Source organism: Bos mutus, chromosome 17, assembly GCF_027580195.1.
Source record: "Bos mutus isolate GX-2022 chromosome 17, NWIPB_WYAK_1.1, whole genome shotgun sequence".
Classification (NCBI taxonomy): Eukaryota; Metazoa; Chordata; class Mammalia; order Artiodactyla; family Bovidae; genus Bos; species Bos mutus.
The window spans coordinates 70513005-70536061 of NC_091633.1; the positions used below are offsets into that span (position 1 = coordinate 70513005).

General features: G+C 35.9%; 1 protein-coding gene across 2 annotated transcripts in view; it reads right to left on the reverse strand.

The window, feature by feature from the left end:
• Nucleotides 1–415: 415 nt before the first annotated feature.
• TLL1 (tolloid like 1) overlaps nucleotides 416–23057 on the reverse strand; it is a 323584-nt gene continuing 300942 nt past the window's right edge. Inside the window, exons 19-21 of one of the 2 annotated variants that reach the window (XM_005887409.3) lie at nucleotides 20512–20725; nucleotides 6078–6328; nucleotides 416–4920 (exon numbers count right to left, since the gene is read on the reverse strand). In XM_005887409.3, the coding sequence (XP_005887471.2) occupies nucleotides 4786–4920; nucleotides 6078–6328; nucleotides 20512–20725 (600 nt within the window). In that variant the 3' untranslated portion in view covers nucleotides 416–4785. Of the gene's footprint in view, nucleotides 4921–6077; nucleotides 6329–15122; nucleotides 15185–20511; nucleotides 20726–23057 lie in introns of those variants that run through there. The other variant, XM_070386689.1, reaches the window with a different exon arrangement.

Below are 23057 nucleotides of genomic sequence, written 5' to 3' on the forward strand. Positions count from 1 at the left end.
AGAAGGGGACGACAGAGGATGAGTTGATTGGATGGCATTACTGACTGGATATACATGAGTTTTGAGTAAGCTCTGGAGTTGGTTATGGCCAGGGAAGCCTGGCCTGTTGCAGTCCATGGGATCATAAAGTGTCAGACATTACCGAATGACTGTATTGAACTGAAATAAATATCTATGTCTTTTGGTATACAAATCACAAAAAAATATTAGGAGACTCTTTATTCCCATGAAATTCAAGCACAACTAATAGGCATGGAGTGGTATAAAAGTGATTTTAACAAATTTGTTATATTCCTTTGAGAAATCTTTCTGTAATTTAATTTTTAATTATACCCCTCTAAGTAATGTCCACTAAATATTGTTTTAGGATAGATTGACTTATTGAAGCCTCATTATCTATAATCCTTTCACTCTATTTGTCCTTTTCAGGTGTTCTCATGTTTAAATAATTTTAATGGCACTCCTTTAAGTAGATCCCTCCTGCCACTCCAGTAAAAGCAAGAGAAGACCCAGCTGCCATTTCCTTCTAGCTACATATCTCATGATGCATATTTAGTGCTTGCTTCTGTTTTCATAGCCTTTAACCAAAGTATATTTTTACCTACACGTCTTCCAAAGTTAGAAGTTGAGATTTATTGCATTGACTTTTTATTCAAAATATTGGATAAGAGGGGGATTATATATATGAGACAGGGTCAGGGTCTTAAACAGTGTTTGGAATCACCATGTATTGACCTCTGCACCAGGTAGATGTCATGGTATTGACTAGAATATATGGTAAGCCTGAATTCAGTTTGAGTACACTGGCAGGGAGTGAAAAGAACGTAGGTTCAAAGCTGGACAATTTAAAAAGTACATGTCAAAACAAAGTTTGGAGACTAATAATATTTTACCATGTATAGCAGCCAGGCTTTTCATTTCCTAAGCTAATGACAAAATTTGTCAATTTTATAACAATAAAAATAAAAGACTAAAAAGAAAATATTTATAACCATTCACTATGCACCGATGTAAAAATGCATTCATAAAACACCTTTTCTTTCTTTATGATAAGCTCATGCTACCTATTTTTTCTTATCAAACAAAAAGCATCACTGCAGTACAAGTTACAGATCTTTACATGGTAATTTATTTTTCCTGTTTTCTTCCTTCCATGGTAGATTTAATAAATGGCATTATATGTTTTCCTGTATCCAAAATATTCTTGCTAAATAAAAGTATAGTTAAATAAAATTTCCAAACATTTTGATAATTGTTTTAATTGAAAGTTCTTTCTAATTTGCACATGGCTGTAGTTTACCATTTTAAACAAACTGATAATTCAATGCTTCTTTTTAAAAAATTTACCCTTGTGAAGAATAATAAATGCTTTCAGATATTTTCTACATATGAGAATAAAATTTCATTATTTGAGGCTTATTATCAAAAATAGAAAAAATAATAATCAAATGAAAGACTAACATATTTAAAACATAATTGAACAGAATTTGAATCTGATATTGTGGTATACTGAAACTAATCCAAGGTAGCAAAAATTCAGTCAGTACAAGCAGAGGACATCTAGGGATTTTGGAAATAGAGCTGCTGTTTCTCATATATTTCTTTAAAAATATTGTTTGTGCAGTTATGTTAAGTCATGATCTTCTAAATAACTAGAGTAATATTCAAAATTGACTTTTAAAAATAATTTAATAAAATCATATTAAGTGGGAGCAGTTTTTTTATATGTAGAGTCAGTGAGGATTGTATAGGAGTTAGAACTTCAGCAAATAGACAGTATTAATACAACAAAGACTAATGTAGAAGCTGATGCAAAGGTTGAAAATAAATTTACAAAAGCTAATAAAATGCCTAGAACAGTAACTAACCATTATTACCACAATAACAATGAAGCTGTTTGTGTTTGAATTTAACAATACACCTAAGCCAAAGTTGAATTAATATAAAAATAATATGCAGTGAGCAGATATCATACATAAGGTACAATTAAAAAAATTAATGTTCCCATTGAAGACCTAAGTTATGACAACCTCTTTGAATGTGCCTTCTAAATACTTTACTTCCCAGTTGTGTGAGGGAAGCTCATTGAGGCCTTATAAGATATCAACCAGAAGAATATTCACAGTATTTCTTAAAAACACTACATTTTCCCTATCACATCAGGTAAAATAATTTAATGTACTTATTTTAACAAAACGCCCATAGTTACTAACTCCAAACTATATAGTAGCCTTTTTTGTTTCTTAAATTTCTAGCATTAACTGTGGTTCTTAAAGATATCTACAGTTGATATTTTAATTGTCATGCTATTACTGAAAGTAACCAAGTTTATTCTGAAAGTTCTACTGTAATTCACCTCTAAAACTGACTTTATGTGGAAAGTTTCAGCATAAAAATATATCTACTATATATATATATATATGTCAAGATTGATTCTACTACATTTTTAGAATAAGCACAGAGTTTTATATCAGACAATTTGAGTTTTAACATCTAACTTTACACAGTAACCCTGGGAACATTATATTCTTTCTTTATCAGACAATTTGAGTTTTAACATCTAACTTTACACTGTAACCCTGGGAACATTATATTCTTTCTTTGAGCCTCAGTTCCTAAACCATAAAATGAGACCATCACCACAGTTCTCAAAGGGTGGCATGAAGTTCAAAGAGCTCGTGTATGTGCTTACTACTGGGCTGGGCACAGCATAGTATACCAGGTTTAAATGTTTCTTCTTTTCTCCTCTCTTTCCTATTCCTAATACTTTGGCTCACTGGAGATTGGTGAAAAAAATATAGAAGAAGTTACTGGAATAAATCAGCTCCACTAAAAACCTCCTTATATTGCAGGCAATATTTATACATTTCCAAAGTAATGTTCCATGAGATCAAAAGATTGTTTTTAAAAATGTATTTACATAATACAGTTCATACACAAGAAAAGATTTTCAAGGCAACAATGGAAAAAAACAAGCTAAATCTATGTGTATAGTTTAATTTTGTAAAATGAAGAAAGATTTTTAATTTTATTAAATATTGAATGTTCATGGACAGACAACAGAACCAAAGCTACTTCATACAGCAATCTATATCAACATAAAAAAATATCAAAATAGAGTTTCTCTGAAGGAAGGAGCCTTTTTTAAAATGGGATTGATAATAATGAGAAATTCCCATTATTTGTCCATGAAACAGCTTATTAAAGTTGCTACTTCAAACAGGATTCTAGCAGAACTTGGCACGTAAATTTAAACTTATCAGCCACCCACTACTTTTCACCTTCTTGTAGCTTCACTCATTCAGACAATCTCACATATACATACACTAATATTAAAAAAAATCCTGGCTTCAAAGCAGAAAATTAATTTTCTACAATAAAAGTAGGTCACCATATTTATAGGTAAAGATCTCAGTCACAGAAATTAATTTTCCTCATAGAGATGCTAACTAACATATACTACTATACTCAACTTTTCAAAAAAGGTGTGTCTCAGGAGGATCTGCTCAATCATTCACAATAATTCTAAGGCATTACAAGCAGTTGTTCCACAGGACAAGTGCTACCCTTGCAATGACATACTTTTGATACATTTAGCAAGTCTTTAGTCTTCAAGTGCTACCAGCCAGACAGAGACATTTGTAGTCTACAGGTGGTTGGCTCAAAGGTCAAAAACTTTGTTTAAAAAAAAAGTTTATGGAATAGCACCATAGAAAGTCTTTCAGAAACATATCTTTTTTTTTTTTTTTTTCCAACATACATTTTAAAAACCTGAATTCTAGGAAGAAAAAGACAATTTTCAGTTCTAACAAGGTTTACCCACTTCATTTCATTAAAAAAAAAAATTAACCTTGACAACGTCAACATTAACAGCTACAACAGATCAACAACAAAAGGGAGAATAGCAGCAGTAGAACTTGAGCATGAGCCATCTAGGCAGTCACTTTAAAATGATCCGGTTCACACCTGTTGGGAATTATCTCACCAAGTTCATAAGACATCATGAGGTCTCTTAAATTTGGTGTGAAAAGGCAGCATTTCTCACTGAAGGAATTAAGTTTACCGATAAACTGGGCATTTTCCAGCACTTAAATAAAATTATGTCTAGAATTAACTAAATGATAGATAATACTGACATTTCAAACTTGTCAAAGGTCAGGAAAATGAAATGGTTTCAAGATCGTTTATGTTTCAAAGAGGTAAATTTAGCCTGCAAGTGAAAATAATGAAGCTGAAATATTCCAGTTTCCAAACACTGGTCATACCCATATTTAAAGTATAAACCACCCTTAAAAGACTTCCACTTCACAAAAACTTATATGGATCTGGTTTACATTGTCTTTAAGATGCACAGTCAAAGCAATTATCCTAAGATTCAAGGAGAGAGTTTTCCAGTTTATAACCTGTAAGATCATTTTATTTCTCCCATATATTGAGAAATTGTCAAAAAGAACATTCTGCAGGGTCACAGACCCTGAAAGGAACTATTTGAAGTGTGAAGCATCTGTGTTGTGCTGTGAACAAATTGTGAAGTCTTCTTTGAATCATGATGCTCTTTCACCAACTTTATTTCTATTTATACTGTCAAGAATGGAGTTCAAATATCCTGGTAATGCTCATCAGGATTAGCTGGAAACTTCTCTTGTAGTGCAGAGATAATTCTGGTCTTGCAGTTTTCTTTTGCTCAAACTCATATGAAACGTTTGTGCTAAAATCTTCATTTAAAAAAGAAGTACATCTTCTCTGCATTATACACATTCCTTTATGTTCTGATGGAGGTTTTGGTTATTTTTTGGTATGTGTGGAATCTGGATATCTGATGCTTTTGTATCTTATATGAAATCCTTTCTTGCTGATTGTGTCATCAGTGTGAAAATGAATTAAAACTGTATCACCAATTGAATAGATTTCTTCTGGTGGCTGAAGACAAAGACAAACAAAGACACACAAACAAAAAACAATAAAATGAATTATTTTTTCTTCAATGTCATTCATATTTGGAAATTTGGTATAAAATTGAATCCTCCTAACAACCTTGAAAAGTAAATGAGTGACTTTATTTTACAGGTGAGAAAGCTTGAGTTTCAGAGAACAGATGATGTGCTCAAGATCACAAAGTTGATCAGTGATATAGCTGAGCTTTGAACATAATTAAGTCTGCTTCCAAGTTCTGGAACTTGGTGTTTTCCCCCAAAATTTTAAACCAAGTCCCTTTGATTTAAAAATAATTAAAGTGAAGCTCAGAGAGAAAAAAGAGACATTAAAATTATTTCAGAAGCTGCTCTGAGGCAGAGCCACTTCCCGAATCCAAATTGTCCATTCCTTCTTGTTTTAGTAATCTAAGTACTGAGAAGCACTTTCATTTCATTTCAGTGGTAATTTGGACAGGAGTTCAATATTATTCAAATTCAGTATTATTTAAGTAACAGTTATTGTTAGACATTTGAAAAATGGAACTAAAGCTTTAGAACAAAATATGTATTCAGAAGAATATTTGATATTAATGTGCTGAATCCTGGGGGAAAGCATTGAGAAAACCTTAAGCTTTCCTTTTTCTTATTTATCATGTTGATGCCCTCTAACCTATTTTTGGTACTGTGTCCTGTGCACACTGCAGTGGAGCAACATTCAATAGGCTAAACCTCCACGCTGGTGGCAGATCCTGCCACTTATCAGATATATGTTGAGAGGGGGATCTCAATTTGAATTGTGCATATTCTTTTTCTTCTATGCTTTAATTTAAAAGTTTGCAAAACTGTCATGGTGTGTGTTAAGGTATATTGCTTTTAGATAATTAAATATTTTGTGCAAAATTAAAAGCATGAATTAAAAAAGTTAGAATGTGGACAGTAACAAGAATTATAGTTACTGAATTCATCTGTCTTGTTCGATGTTATTGAGCAATTCACTAGCAATAGAGAAGGGAAGAGACATGTTGTAACTTATCAAGCCATTAATAATATAATGTCACATTTTTTTGTAAAAGCATTGCTGACTTACACATCTTACATATATTGATTCACCAATTTATAGGTATTTTTATCATGTCTATGGTATCCTGTTGGTACTGTATTTACCCCTGATCCACAGAATCGACCAAGCCCCACTGCTGTTGAATCAAGACCATCAAAGAGCTCAACGTAGTCATAGCCACAGTCAGCTTCTTCTTCCACTTCAAAAATCTGGAAGGATAATTCGAGTCGAGAGCCCCGTTCTGACACTAAGAGCCATTCACAATCAACTTGTCCTGGGTAGTTGTTATCACCAAACTGAGCATGTGAGTACAGATCTCTGGGTTTTGATTCCACTTTCAGTCTGCCACCACACTCTGCCCAAGGAATAAAAATGAGATAAGTGAGCTCAATGAGCTTTAACAACTCCAATTTCTCTTTTAGTGTAGTATAACCACTCTCTAACTTCTGTATTCATTTCCATGGTCAGTTATGCTTCCCATATTTGAAGATTCCAATGATGTAGTGGATACTGATAGGCCCTAGGTTTGGTAGGCTGGGTTTGGTATTTCAGCTTCACACTTACTAGTTCAGTGACTTTGGATAAGTGACATCGCTTCTCTGATACATAAGGTAAAGTGCAGATGACAACAATAGTACCAATCTTAGCAGGCTTTAAGGATTTAATTAGCACATGAAAATCGCTTAAAACAGTACCTGCCATATAGTAACCAGTCAGTCCTAAAGGAAATCAACCCTGAATGCTGAAGTTGAAACTCCAGTGCTTTGGCCACGTGATGTGAAGGGCCATCTCATTGGAAAAGACTCTGATGTCGGGTAAGACTGAAGGCAGGAGAAAAAGTGGGCAGCAGAGGATGAGATGGTTGGATGGCATCACCAACTCAATGGACATTTCTTGTTGTTCATTCTCTCGTCATGTCTGACTTTGCAAACCCATGGAGTGCAACATGCCAGTCTTCCCTGTCCTTCACTATCTTCTGGAGTTTGCTTAAACTCACATCCATCGAATCAATGATGCCATCCAATCATCTCATCCACTGTCACCCCTCTCTCCTCCTACCTTCAGTCTTTCCCAGCATCAGGGTCTTTTCCAATGAGTCGGGTCTTCCCATCAGATGGCCAAAGTATTGGAGCTTCAGTTTTAGCATCAGTAGTTCCAATGAATATTCAGGGTTGACTTCCTTCAGGATTTACTGGTTTGATCTCCTTGCTGCCAAGGGACTCTCAAGAGTCTTCTCTAGCACCACAATTCAAAAACTTTAATTTCTCACTGCTCAGACTTCTTTACGGTCCAACTCTGACATCTGTACATGACTACTGGAAAAACCATAACTTTGACTATACAAAACTTTGTTAGCAAAGTGATGTCTCTGTTTATTAATACACTGTCTAGGTTGGTCATAGCTTTTCTTCCAAGGAGCAAGCATCTTTTAATTTCATCCCTGCTGTCACCATCTGCAGTTATCTTAGAGTCCAAGAAAATAAAACCTGTCACTTTCCATTTTGTCCCCATCTATTTGCATGAAATGATGGAATTGGATGCCATGATCTTAGTTTTATGAATGCTGGATTTTCAAGCCAGCTTTTTCACTCTCCTCTTTTACCTTCATCAAGAAGCTTTTTAGTTCCCCTTTGCTTTCTGCCATTAGGGTGGTGTCATCTGCATATCTGAGGTTATTGATATTTCTCCTGGAAATCTTGATTCCAGCTTGTGCTTCATCCAGTCTGGCATTTTGCATGATGTACTCTGCATATAAGTTAAATAAGCAGGGTGACAATATACAGTTTTGACTGATTTCCAAATTTGAACCAAACTGTTGTTCCATGTCTGGTTCCAACTGCTGCTTCTCAACCTGCATACAGGTTTTTCAGGAGGAAGGTAAGGTGGTCTGATATTCCCATCTCTTTAAGAACTTTCCAGTTTGTTGTGATTCATGCAAAGACTTTATCATAATCAATGAAGCAGATGTTTTTCTGGAATTCCCTTTCTTTTTCTATGATCCAGTGGATGTCAGCAATTTGACCTCTGTTCCTCTGCCTTTTCTAAATCCAGCTTGTACATCTGGAATTTCTTGGTTCACATACTGTTAAAGCCTAGCTTGGAGGATTTTGAGCATTACTTTGCTAGCATGTAAAGTGAGTGCAATTGTGAGGTAGTTTGAACATTTCTTTGGCATGGTCCTTCTTTGGGATTGAAATGAAAACTGACCTTTTCCTGTCCTGAGCCCATTGCTGAGTTTCCCAAATTTGCTGACATACTGAGTGCAGCACTTTTATAGCATCATCTTTTAGGATTTGAAATAGCCTAGATGGAATTCCATCACCTCCACTAGTTTTGTTTGTAGTAATGCTTCCTAAAGGCCACTTAACTTTACACTCTAGGATTTCTGGCTCTAGGTGAGTGATCACGCCATAATGGCTGTCCAGGTCATGAAGACCTTTTTTCTATAGTTCTTCTGTGTATTCTTGCCACCTCTTCTTAATATCTTCTGCTTCTGTTAGGATCATATTGTTTCTGTTCTTTATTGAGCCTATCTTTGCATGAAATGTTCCCTTGGGATCCCTAATTTTCTTCAAGTAGTCTCTAGTCATTCCCATTCTATTATTTTCCTCTATTTCTTTGCATTGTTCACTTAAGAAGGCTTTCTTATCTCTCCTTGTTATTCTTTGGAACTCTGCATTCACATACATGGGTATATCTTTCAATGGATGCGAGTTAGGGCAAACTCTGGGAGATAGTGAAAGACAAGGAAGCCTGGTGTGCTGCAGTCCATGGGGTCACAGAGTCAGACATGATTGAGTGACTGAAAAACAACTTATAGTAGCTCTCAATGAATATTTGTTATTGTTATACATTATACTGTTTTCACTCTTAAATAACTGTTTTCAAGGACAAGAAGGTCAGTGTTCAAGTTAAATCTTAATATTTTAAGAACCCAGAAGCCAAAGTAATAAGAAATAACCGAAAAAATGAACAATATAAAAATCCTGTATGTGTATATGTGCCGTATAGAATTCTTTACATAGAATATACAGACCAGTATTACTTTACTTAGGTTGAATTACTTATCTAACTTGATTTGGAATAACATACACCCCTCATAAATTGTAGTTTATCTTGTAGTTCTAGAACATTATGAATCATATTTTTTGTGTTTAACAAACAAAAAAAATGCTCTTTCATAGCTTTTTCAGAGAGATATTAATAAACATATGATTTACCAGTTACTACTTCTGTCATTAGAGGTAAATATAACAAATATAATATATACCTGCATAAAATTTACAGTTAATGTATTTTAGAGAATAAAAGTTTTCAAAAATTACTCTTTGTAGCCTGGGCCCCCAAATTTTACAATGACTAGAGAGGAAATGAATGTTCAAACTACTGTAAACTTGTGCTCATGTCATATGCTAGCAAGGTTATGCTCAAAATTCAAGTTACGTTTCAGGAGTACATGAACTGAGACTTTTCAGATGTACAAGTTGGGTTTAGAAAACACATAGAGGAACCAGAGATCAAATTGTCAACCTTCTTTGGATCATGGAGAAAGCAAGGGAGTTCCAGAAAAACATCTACTTCTGCTTAATTGACTACACTAAAGCCTTTGGATGTGTGGATCACAACAAACTGTGGTAAATTCTTAAAGAAATGGGAGTAACAGACCACCTTACCTGTCTCCTGAGAAACCTGTATGCAGATCAAGAAGCAACAGTTGGAATCAGACATGGAACAATAGACTGGTTCAAAATTAGGAAAGGAATACGTCAAGGCTGTATATTATCACCCTGCTTATTTAATTTATAGGCAGAGTACATCATGTGAAATCCTGGGCTGGATGAATCACAAGCTGGTATCAAGACTTCTGGCAGAAACAGCAACAATTTCAGCTATGCAGATGAAACAACTCTTATGGCAGAAAGCAAAGGAGAACTAAAGAGCCTCTTGATGAAAGTGAAAGAGGAGAGTGAAAAAGTTGGCTTAAAACTCAACATTCAGAAAACTAAGATCATGGCATCTGGTCCCATTAATTCATGGCAAATAGATGGGGAAACAATGGAAACAGAGACTTTATTTTTTCGAGCTCCAAAATCACTGCAGATGGTGACTGCAGCCATGAAATGAAAAGATGCTTGCACCTTGGAAGAAAAGCTATGACCAAAGTAGATAGCGTATTAAAAAGCAGAGACATTACTTTGCTGACAAAGGTCCATCTAGTCAAAGCTATGGTTTTTCCAGTAGTCCTGTATGGATGGGAGAGTTGGAATATAAAGAAAATTGAGCACTAAAGAATTGATGCTTTTGAACTGTGGTGTTGGAGAAGACTCTTGAGAGTCCCTTGTACAGCAAGGAGATCCAGCCAGTCTATCCTAAAGAAAATCAGTCCTGATTATTCATTGGAAGGACTGATGCTGAAGCTGAAACTCCAATATTTGGCCACCTGATGTGAAGAACTGACTCATTGGAAAAAACCCTGATGCTGGGAAAGTTTGAAGGTGGGAGGAAAAGGGGACGATGGAGGATGAGATGGTTGGATGGCATCACTGACTCAATGGAAATGGGTTTGAGTAAACTCCGGGAGTTTGTGATGGCTAAGGAACCTTGGCCTGCTGCAGTCCATGAGGTCGCAAAGAGTTGTACACAACTGAATGACTGAACTGAACTGAAAGGGTACTAAAGAATCTCTTAATGAGAGTGAAAGAGGAAAGTGAAAAAGCTGGCTTGAAAATCAACATTCAAAAAACTAAGATCATGGCATGTGGTCCCATCACTTCATGGCAAATAGATGGGGGAAAAAATGGAAACAGTGACAGATTTTATTTTCTTGGACTCCAAAATAACTGCAGATGGTGACTGCAGCCATGAAATGAAAAGACACTTGCTCCTTGGAAGAAAAGCTATGGCCAAGCTAGACAGCATATTAAAAAGCAGAGACATTACTTTGCCAACAAAGGTCCTTATAGTCAAACCTATGGTTTTTCCAGTAGTCATGTACAGATGTGAGAATTGAACCATAAAGAAGGCCAAAGGATTGATGTTTTCAAACTGTGGTGTTGGAGAAGACTCTTGAGTGCCCCTTGGACAGCAAGGAGATCAAACCAATCTATCTAATTGAAATTAGCCCATATATTCATTGGAAGTGATGATGCTGAAGCTGAAGCTACAGTACTTTGGCCACATGGTGTGAAAAGCTGACTCATTGGAAAAGACCATGATGCTGGAAAAGAATGCAGGCAAAAAAAGACGAGGGTGGCAGAGGATGAGATAGTTAGATAACATCACTGACTCAGTGAACATCAGTTTGAGCAAACTCCAGGAGATGGTGGAGAACAGAAGAGCCTAGCATGCTGCAGCCCATGGGTTCACAGAGTCAGACATGACTTAGTGACTGAACAACAACAGAGAGTAGATAAAAGTAGAGGATGCCTACAGTCTCCTCCAACCAACATATAAGCATGACTGGGCCTAGGGAGAAAAAGGAAATGATATGAAAAGTGCCATGAGAAATTAGAGTTTCATTCTGCCCTTATTTGCAATGACTGAGAGGTTACTGGGAAGCAGAAATTTCATTATGAAACCAGGGAAGTCCCCAGAAAAGTGGGATGAGTCGGGAGAGAACAGGAACAAAAATACAGTGTGGAAAGATTTGGACAGATAAACCAATGGTTATTGAAACACAATTTTAACCCTGGTGTGGTCTTCTGTGACCAGACAGTCCTTGGCAGCACCATGTGAGGGTGAATTAGGATAGCTAAAACTCTTACTTAGATTTTTTCAGATTGGTATATGGTTTACCCACATTGTGGCTTGGTGATTTTAACTAACAAAATATTTCTGAATCCCCAAGATGGAACCCTATTCAGATGTGTCTGAATACAAGTAGGCTCAGCCAAAACTCTGGGCATTGCTACATACAACTGCACATTCAGAGACCTTGGTGTGACTATAGATGCAAAAAAATTCCAACTAGTGTTTCAGTCATGAGAATGCCTTCCACATCATGTTAAATGATAACAACTATGTATAAAAGAATGAAATTAGAACACTTCCTAACACCATACACAAAAATAAATTCAAAAGGGGTTAAAGACCTAAATGTAAGACCAGAAATGATAAAACTCTTAGAGGAAAATACAGGCAGAATACTCTTTGACATAAATCACAGCAAGATCCTCTGTGACCATATCCTACAGTAATGGAAGCAAACACAAAAATAAATAAATGAAATTCAATTAAACTTAAAAGCTTTTGCACAGTGAAGGAATCTATAAACAAGGCGAAAAGACCACCCTCAGAATGGGAGAAAAAACAGCAAACAAAACAACTGACAGAGAATTAATCTCCAAAGTTTACAAGCAGCTCATTCAGGTCAATACCAGAAAAACAAACAACCCAATCAAAAGTGGGCAGAAGACCTAAACAGATATTTCTCCAAAGAAGACATACAGATGGCTAAAAACACATGAAAAGATGCTCAACATGGCTCATTATTAGAGAAATACAAATCAAAATTGCCATGAGGTATCATCTCACACTGGTCAGAATGACAATCATGAAAATATCTATGAACAATAAGTGCTGGAGAAGGTGTGCAGAAAAGGGAACCTTCTTGCACTGTTGGTGGGAATGCAAACTGATCTATAACCACTATGGAGAATAGTGTAGAGATTCCTTTAACAAACTAGGAATCAAACCACCACATGATCCAACAATCCCACTACTGGGCATATATACTCAGAGGAAACCATAATTGAAAAAGACACATGTACCCTACTGTTCATTGCAGCACTATTTACAATAGCTAGGACATGGAACAACCTAGATGTCCACTGGCAGATGAATGGATAAAGAAGCTGTGGTACTATTAATCCACAATGAAATATTACTTAGCCATAATAAGGTACACATTTGACTCAGTTCTAATAATGCGGATGAACCTAGGGCTTACTATAGAGAGTGAAGTCATAAAGAGAAAAACAAATATTGTATTCTAACGCATATATATAGAATCTAGAAAGATAGTACTGATGAAACTGTCTGCAGGGCAGCAATGGAGATGCAGACATACAAAACTGACTGGTGGACACAGTGGAGGAAGGGGAGTTTGGGACGAATTGAGAGAAACATTGAAATATATACATTACTATATATAAAATTAGATAGCCAGTGGAACTTTGCTGTATGATGCAGAGAGTCCTAAACTGGTACACTGTGACAACCTAGAGGGTAGGATGGGGTGGGAGATGGGGGGAAGTTCGAGAGGGAGGGGACTTAGTATACATACCTATGGCTGATTCATATTGATATATGGCAGAAACCAACACAACATTGTAAAGTAATTATACTCCAATTAAAAATAATTAAATTGAAATAAAAATAAATAAATAAATGTCCCTTTGTCTTCCAGTTTGTAGGACGAGTGTCTTGCACAATCTGTTGATATAGGTCCCATGTGTGCTTATAACCACCCTCTCTGGAAAGCTGGAAATCTTATCAGTCTTGGGAACTATCTCTTAAGTCCCACAGACTGGAAACTAAGCATCCTTCCTTTTCCACAATGGTGGGTCTCTTATCCCTAACTCCAAGAATTATTGTCCTCTCCCTGTGACAGAACTCTACAGCCAAATGGCCTGGATACAAATCTGAATTCTACTAGTCATCAGCTGTGGGATTTTGTCCCCCAGTTCATTTCTAAAGTAGGGATCATACACAGTACTCAAGTGATAGGATCTAGATGAAGAGCTATAGGCTGCTGCTGCTGCTGCTAAGTCACTTCAGTCGTGTCCGACTCTGTGCGACCCCATAGACGGCAGCACACCAGGCTCCCCCGCCCCTGGGATTCTCCAGGCAAGAACACTGGAGTGGGTTGCCATTTCCTTCTCCAATGCAGGAAAGTGAAAAGTGAAAGTGAAGTCGCTCAGTCGTGTCTGACCCTCAGCAACCCCATGGACTGCAGCCTTCCAGGCTCCTCCATCCATGGAATTTTCCAGGCAAGAGTACTGGAGTGGGGTGCCATTGCCTTCTCTGGAGCTGTAGGCTAATACATGTGAAATTATTGAAATATATATGAAATTATTGAAAGATACCTGGCATGCAGGAAAAGCCACCTATGAATACACTACCATCATTTTATTATTTTCCAGCGAGAACATCTACATGGCATCATCTGTACTTCTAGGGATCCACTCAGGTACGAAAAGAAAAACCAGAAAAATTGAAAAACAATTTAAAGCACCATTAATCTGTTTTCAGAAAGGAAGAATTATCTTTTTGAAGGCCAGTAAAATATTTTGTGACAATATTTCTGAACTCATTATATAAATGTATAAATCAATGTAATTCCATTTACAAATAATAAATTTGCTTTATTCTCAAAGTTTGATATAATTGAGTGATTTATTTTGTTTACAATTGTCAGTACTTGCATTACTTTTATTCCACAGTGCAGGAAGAGGTGAACTGTGGGAGAGGTGCTGGCTTCTGTATGACTACTTTGGAGAAACAAGGTGGCAAAACAAACCAGGATCCAGAGGAAACAATTCTCTGAGGGACCTAGTTCAGAACAGAAGTCAAGAAGGAAATGAAGTATTTGAACAAAATGAGGAAAAAAGACTTAACAAAGCCCTTGTGAATGTGAAATGTGAGGCTTAATTATTTGATTTTACTGAAAACGTCTGGAAAATGACAATACTCAAATGACTTAAACTACAATTAAGACTGACTTAAATTGTTTCAGAAAAGGTGACCATCATTTTAATTTGGAAAGACATTTGTTTGTTTCCTGGTAAAGTTCCTATGAGGGCCTGTAATGTGATCAATAAATGCTTTTAGTAGGCATAGAACTATAATTTAATTTAGTTTTATCAACATAATTTCAAAGGTGCTGAATAGTATATTATTTGATTTTTAAATGTCATTGACAATTATAATGATGCTTTATGCTGCAGAAAAATGTCCTGCCAGACATGCAGTGTTTTAAAATATTTTCTTCCACACTTTTCCTCTTTTCCTGTACTATAGCCTTATCTTCTGAGAGAATACACAGGATACTTTTTTTAATTAAAAAATTTTTTTCTTCAATAGTTTATTTAATAATACCATTTCTTTTACCTGATTAAAATAAATTTGGACTTAGAATTTGAACCCACCTTCAGAGGAAAATGGCACCTTTTTCAATAAAGTCCATTTCCCACGGATTTGGAATGTATTACTTGTAAAAAGAAAAAAAAAAAGGAAAACCATAAAGCAACATTAATATTTATATTCACCTAATTTCAAAATTCATAGTTAGAAACTTTCCTTGTGGATATAATTAAAATTGTATATAGAAATATAAATTTGTTCAAGCAAATTAAAATGTATACTTCAGGGCCCATTAATAATAATTACATGCATTCTAGAAAGCAGTAAATAATGAATAAATGCCTTATACATTTAGCAAATTTGACAAATGTAGTATTGGACTTCACCCCACTCCAGTACTCTTGCCTGGAAAATCCCATGGATGGAGGAGCCTGGTGGGCTGCAGTCCGTGGGGTCGCTAGGAGTCGGACATGACTGAGCACTTCACTTTCACTTTTCACTTTCATGCATTGGAGAAGGAAATGGCTACCCACTCCAGTGTTCTTGCCTGGAGAATCCCAGGGACGGGGGAGCCTGGTGGGCTGCCGTCTCTGGGGTCGCACAGAGTCGGACACGTCTGAAGCGACTTAGCAGCAGCAGCAGTATTAGACTTCACTGTCTTAACAAAAACCCACCGCAAATCTTAAATTTAACTTCTCAGTCTATAGCTGTCAAAAGGTAGATATTGCTTCTATTTTCTCATTGTCATTATTCATGTTGTTTAGTTGCTAAATTGTGTCCAACTCTTTGCCACCCCATGGACTATAGTACACCAGGTTCCTCTGTCCATGGGATTCTCCAGGCAAGAATACTGGAGTGGGTTGCCATTTCCTTCTCCAGGGTATATTTCTGACCCAGGGATCAAACTTGCATCTCCTGCATTGGCAGGCAGATTCTTTATGCTGATCCACCAGGGAAGCCCCTATTTTCTCATGAAGTGAAGTGAAAGTCGCTCAGTCGTGTCTGACTCAACCCTGGACTACATGGTCCATGGAATTCTCCAGGCCAGAATACTGGAGTGGGTAGTCTTTCCCTTCTCCAGGAGATCTTCCCAACCCAGGGATCAAACCCAGGTCTCCTACATTGCAGGCAGATTCTTTACCAGCTGAGCCACAAGGGAAGCCCCAAAATACTGGAGTGGAAAGCCTATTCCTTCTCTGGTGGATCTTCCCAACCCAGGAATCGAACTGGGGTCTCTTATTATTTTCTCACAAGTTCCCATAAAATTCCCATTTGTTTTGCTATGAATTATTAATACTCTACAGTGTCTATTTAAAGTACCAAATAAATATCTATTGAAAGACTGTGGAATAAATAAACTTGTTAAAGAGAAAGCTTTCAAAGAAATAAATAATAAGCAGTACATAATATTTCAGTATGTATATCTACTTGAGAGTACCAGTAAAAAATAAATCTACCTCAAAAATTCAAAGATAACTAGTTAAGTGAGAGTAACAATTTACATATGAAGAAGAGAAAGAAACAGATAATGCCAAAAATTTTGACAAGAGCACAAGTAAGTAGAAGTTGGGAGAGTATTCTAGTTCCAGCTGTTATTTTTTTGTGCTACTTTGGTAGTCATTAAGTTTTAGCCTCAGAAGCCTCATTTCTGAGATGACAGGACTGAATCAAACAATATCCAAGGCATGTTTTGCCTACAAAGTAATAGTGAGGCTGCTTACATGGGTATTTGAATGGATATGGAATGAACAGTGAAGTAAAATGAAACTAGTCTGTTGGTTACTTTGGACAGAGGATTTGTATAAGGAAGCATTCACTCTCTATATATTGTTTCAATTAACAGTTATCCAGTTTTGTATTGGTTTTCTTCCTAGTCCAAAATGGGTATGTTTAGAGAACATATACCATAGTAGAAAGTACATGAGCTTTGGACACAATCAGAATTAGGATGAAATCCCAGGTTTGAATTTTAGAAGTTGTTGCACATTAATGTCTCAGATTTTAAATTTCTTTATCTGAAGATAAAGATAATTCCTACATCATATAGCTCTTTGGAGAGCTCAATGTATGTAGTTGTTAAGTGTATGTATGTGCCTGAAATATCAAGTGCGTGCTACATATACCGTTGGATTTCAATATATGATCTCTGTGATAATGTAATTAGAGCCTACCAATGAATTCTTAATGGTAATACATACACAGAAATAGCGTCTATAGCAGAAGCCATATAAATTAAGGAGTCATGGAGTTTTATAGTTGCAAGAAAACTTGAAGTTTAAGGTAAAGGCAAAGATAAAAAGAGAAACTATAAAAGTAAGTGACTGATGCTAAAGCTGAAACTCCAATACTTTGGCCACCTCCTGCGAAGAGTTGACTCATTAGAAAAGACTCTGATGCTGGGAGAGATTGGGGGCAGGAGGAGAAGGGGATGACAGAGGATGAGATGGCTGGATGGCATCACTGACTCGATAGACAAGAGTTTTGGTGAACTCTGGGAGTTGGTGATGGACAGGGAGGCCTGTAGTCATGCAATTCATGGGGTCGCAAAGAGTCGGACACGACTGAGCGACTAAACTGAACTGAAGAGGAATTTATAGGTGAGTAAACTGAAGGTACTATATCAGCTGTTTCAAGAGTTTTGAAGCATATTTTTACATTCCACTCTTAGAAACTATGACAGCCAGGATTATTTTAAAAATTATGCCATTAACACTATGATGTCAGAAAAATATTGATCAAGTAATGAGATTTCAATTTTTCTATTCCTTCAACATGTGATAAGTTATCAGGAAAGTATTTAAAGAGTAAATGTCAAAGGCATAAAAAGTTCATTAATATGGAATATTTTTAATCCATGAAAGATTTTTCTCAAACCAGAATATTTATATTAATGATGAGAAATAATGACATTGTATTATTTTTGAGTCCAGTCATTACTAGCACGAATCAGATAAAATCCACTTTCTCACAAATAGACTTCAATATAAATCTGCTCATAGCAGAATATACTAGAGTGGAAAATAAAATTGAACAATAGAATAAAGTTATTATTTCTAAAATAGAATAAAAGTAAAAGAAAACAATAATCAAGAGAGCATGACAAACATTACTGCACGAAATTTTTTTTATGGATTAATTTGTAGACTGTTTTTTTTACACCAAGAGGTAGCGCTCCTGGTAAAGAACCTGCCTGCCAAAGCAGTAGATGTCAGAGACTGGGGTTCAATCCCTGGGTGGAGAAGATCCCGTGGAGGAGGGCACGGAAACCCACTTCAGTATTCTTGCCTGGAGAATCCCCTGGCTATGGTGCTGCTGCTGCTAAGTCGCTTCAGTCGTGTCCGACTCTGTGCGACCCCATAGACGGCAGCCCACCAGGCTCCCCCGTCCCTGGGATCCTCCAGGCAAGAACACTGGAGTGGGTTGCCATTTCCTTCTCCAATGCATGAAAGTGAAAAGTGAAAGTGAAGTCGCTCAGTCATGTCTGACTCTTAGCGACCCCATGGACTGTAGCCCACCAGGCTCCTCCATCCATGGGATTTTCCAGGCAAGAATACTGGAGTGGAGTGCTGTGGCAAAGCGAGGGACACGACAGAAGCGGCAGATCTCTCCTGGGGTCTCAGCAGTGAACGCACTGAGCCTGGCACCAGGTGTCGCTATAAGCTGAGCGACTTCAGTGAGTGTATATTTCAATTGAAGGATTTTAAAGGACACTCACTGCACTTTATGTAATATATTGTTAAATTTGCTCCAAATTAAAAGTTATTTTACATTTTTGCCTAAAATTTTTCATATTTGTCTAAATTATATTTTATTTCTTAAAAACTTCCATTATAGTTGTAACCTGTAAGGGTCAAATTAGAGATTAGGGTTAGGAAAAAGATGTATTGCATACCAAATAAAAGGGGAAAAGGTAGGCTCTGTAAACAGAGAGTTGAATTCAAAATTTGAATCACAAAAATATATTAATGTGAAAGTTAGCTAATAGGTAAAGCAAAAACTTTTAGTCACTCAGGATTTTAGCAATAACAAAATTTTTGAATTTCTAGCTATAGATTTCTATCTGTTAAATATAACATATAAATTGAATTTCTAAAGTTAGCATAGAATATACCATATAAATATTTAAGGTAGTTCTTCTTGATCATACCACATTGATAAAAATATTAATATGAAAGTTAGCTAATCATGTAGGATTTTAGCAAAAACAAAAATTTTCAATTTCAAGCTACAGATTCTATTAAATACATAAATCAAATTGCCAAAATTAACATGGAATACACCTTATAAATATTAAGAGATAGTTTTCTTGATCTTTGGGGCTTCCCTGACAGCTCAGTTTTTGATTATGAATCAGATCAAATTACTGTGTTTCTTTTAATTAGTGCAACAGCTACAAAGATCCAGTTTCAGTTTCAGTTCAGTAGCTCAGTTGTGTACGACTCTTTGCAATATCACGGACTGCAGCACTCCAGGCTTCCCTGTCCTTCACCAACTCCTGGAGCTTGCTCAAACTCATGTCCATTGAGTCAGTGATTCAGTCCAACCTTCTCATCCTCTGTCGTCCCCTTCTCCTCCTGCCTTCAATCTTTCCTAGCATCAGGGTCTTTTCCATTGAATCAGTTCTTCCCGTAAGGTGGCCACAGTATTGGAGCGTCTGCTTCAGCATCAGTCCTTCCAATAAATATTCAGAACTGATTTCCTTTAGGATTGACTGGTTTGATCTCCTTGGAGTCCAGGGGACTCTCAAGAGTCTTCTCCAGCACCACAGTTCAAAAGCATCAATTCTTCAGTGCTCAGCTTTCTTTACAATCCAACTCTCACAACCATACATGACTACTAGAAAAACCATAGCTTTGACTAGATGGACCTTTGTTGGCAAAATAATGTCTCTGCTTTTTAATATGCTATTTAGGTTGGTCATAGCTCTTCTTCCAAGGTGCAAGCATCTTTTCATTTCATGGCTGCAGTCACCATCTGCAGTGATTTTGGAGCCCAAGAAGATAAAGTCTGTCACTGTTTCCATTGTTTCCCCATCTATTTGCCATGAAGTAATGGGACCAGATGCCATGATCTTAGTTTTCTGAATATTGAGCTACAAAGATAGGACTTCCCTTTTGGCTCAGCAGTAAAGAAGCTGTCTTCCAAGGCAGGAGATGTGGGTTCCATCCCTGGGGTGAGAATATCCCCTGGAGAAGAAAATGGCAACCCACTCCAGTATTCTTACCCGGAAAATCCCATGGACAGAGGAGATCATGGGGTCACAAAGAGTAGGGCACAACTTAGTGACTAAACAACAACTACAAAGATGTTTAGGTAGGTTGCTACATGTTTCTCAAATATCTCATACAATGTTTCAGTGGGATTTCTTTTGATCCTGTTAGAAATACCCTGCCTTCACTAGAAGAGAAACTTGGTACTTACTCAGAAAAGAGAAGCATCACCTAATTTACTCACCTGTAGAATGTGCGGCTTGAAAACCTTTTCTTTGAACAGATGCATCAGAGACAAACCGAACAAACATGTTATTTCCAGTAGCCACAAGGGGCTCTGGTATCTTGTTCCCACACAGTCGTCCAAGAACTGGTGATTTTTCTGTTTCTCCATCAAATACTTCCAAGTGATCATAAGCACATTCTTGATGCTGCTCAATCTCAAATTCAGTAAAGGCCTATTAAGAAAGAAAAAAAAGAAAATTTATAAAGCCACATATCACTCAAAATGGGTTCTTTTCTTCGCAGCAGAAAGAGAAAGACAAATATTGTATATTAATGCATATACAAGGAATTTAAAAAGACAGTACTGATAATCCTACATGCAGGACAGCAAAGGAGACACAGATGTAAAGAACAGACTTTTGAACTAAGTGGGAAATGGCGAGGGTGGGATGATTTGAGAGAATAGCATTGAAACATGCATATTACCATATGTAAAATAGATGACCAGTGTAACTTTCGTGCATGAAGCAGGGCACCCAAAGCTGGTGCTCTGGGACAACCTAGAGGGATAGGGTAGGGAGGGAGGTGGGAAGGGGCCTCAGGATCGGGGGGACACATATATACCTGTGACCAATTCGTGTTGATGTATGGCAAAAACCAACAAAGTATTGAAAAGTAATTATCTTCCAATTAAAATTAATTAATTAATTGAAAAAATATGTTCAGGGTTTGCAAATGATTTAATCCATCTAGCACATTACTGAAAAGGGGTGTGAAATCAGTAGAATATTAAGTCTAGGAAGACATAATGAGGAAAACAATGCAATAATATCACGTGAAATTCTATTTGACTATTGCAACTAATTCTACTATTGCAATTAAGTCTACTCCAGAAATTAGACAGATTATAATAGCAAAATGATATTTTATTCTGAATTTATTCTTAATGTATTAGAAAATTTTATTTTATTTTATTTTATTTTTTATTTTTTTAAGTTATATTTAAAATGTGATTCCTTCTGGTGTTGATGATCATAAACTGTTGAACATCATCATACCATTGAGGATTTAAAATAAAAAGAAAATCTCATAATTTTAAAAGTAAGTATTTTCACAAAAATTAAATACAGTAAACCTTAATAGAATACATAAAGGGGTTTTTCAGCATATATTTATTTAGATTTTACAACCCATATTATTAGAAAATAACAATATGTCTTCAAGATAGATTATTTTTAATTAACTTTTCAGAGACTTATTACACTTATTTTAATATTTGGAGTGTTACAAATTTTAGTATGCTTTTTTTATGTGTAAATGTTACAAATTCTTAAAAGTTTATTAAATATTTAATATTAAATTCAACAACAAAGAGTTTAATTGAGATGGGCTAAAAATAATAATTGTCCAAACTATTAATAATTCTAGGAATTCTAGGTTATTTGTGACTGTCAATTAAAGCTTTTTCATTTCCTCTTCATGTGTTCAAGAAATAAACCATTAGTCCTACCTAAGTGCAAAGAGCAAACCTAAAAAATAATTTGGAGAAAATATGAAATAAGCTTGAAAATGTATTAATTTTGCTACAATCCCTACAGCATAAAATTTTGCACATAAATGTTTTATATGAATATTTTAAAATGCAATATTGTGAAGGGATCATAATTCTCGATTGAAAACACAATTTTATATTTTTCAAAGAAAAAAGTGACTTAAACTTGGGTCTCCCTCAGTGATGACCACATTTATCTATTCTGTTCCACACTACCACTTGATCTCACTTCTATCTTTAGAAGAGTAAGGTAAGAAATGAAGGAAGCAATTTATATAATTAGGGAGTAGGAGAAAAGAGTGAAGAGACAAAAGAAAAGGAAGACAGCTGATCTTTTATGTCTCATCCCACTGTGCCCTACTTAAAAATATAAATTAAAAAGTTATAACCAATAAGTGTTAGTGAATCTCTATTTGTTTTAAGTATTATGAGTAAAAGGAATAATCATTTCATTCATCCAATAACACCAGATAGTACACAAAGGATTAAATACAGCACAGAGAATCTCACTGGAAACAAACAGTGCAGAAAAATATAGTGAACAAGAAGACTTTAGCAGTTTATTTAATTTGAAGCACAACATTCAGAGTGTGCACCACTGAAGGATTTGTCACATATTAATCTCTGTAATCTAGTTGCAGAGAATGAAACAGAGTAGAAACACAGTGCTTGGAAAATAGAAAACCCTGAATGGACTGTTGGCTGGATGTCTGGATAAATCTGTTCAATCATCTATCTAACTACCTAAACCATGTTTATGGTCAATCCAATGAATGGAAACACCAAGGATATGGCAAACCAAAACTTTTGGTTTTCTGCCTCTCATAAGAGGGTAGTCAGTCAGTTTCTATTATCTTTGTGTATATATAAATAGTCTCAATATCAGTTTGTAACTCTTAATAAAACAATAAGAGAAAATCAGCTTAACTTCATCCAGAGGGTTGTTTATTTATTTTTTTAGCTAAATATGAAACCAAACTTCTAAATACTAAGAAAAATATTGTATAAAGAGA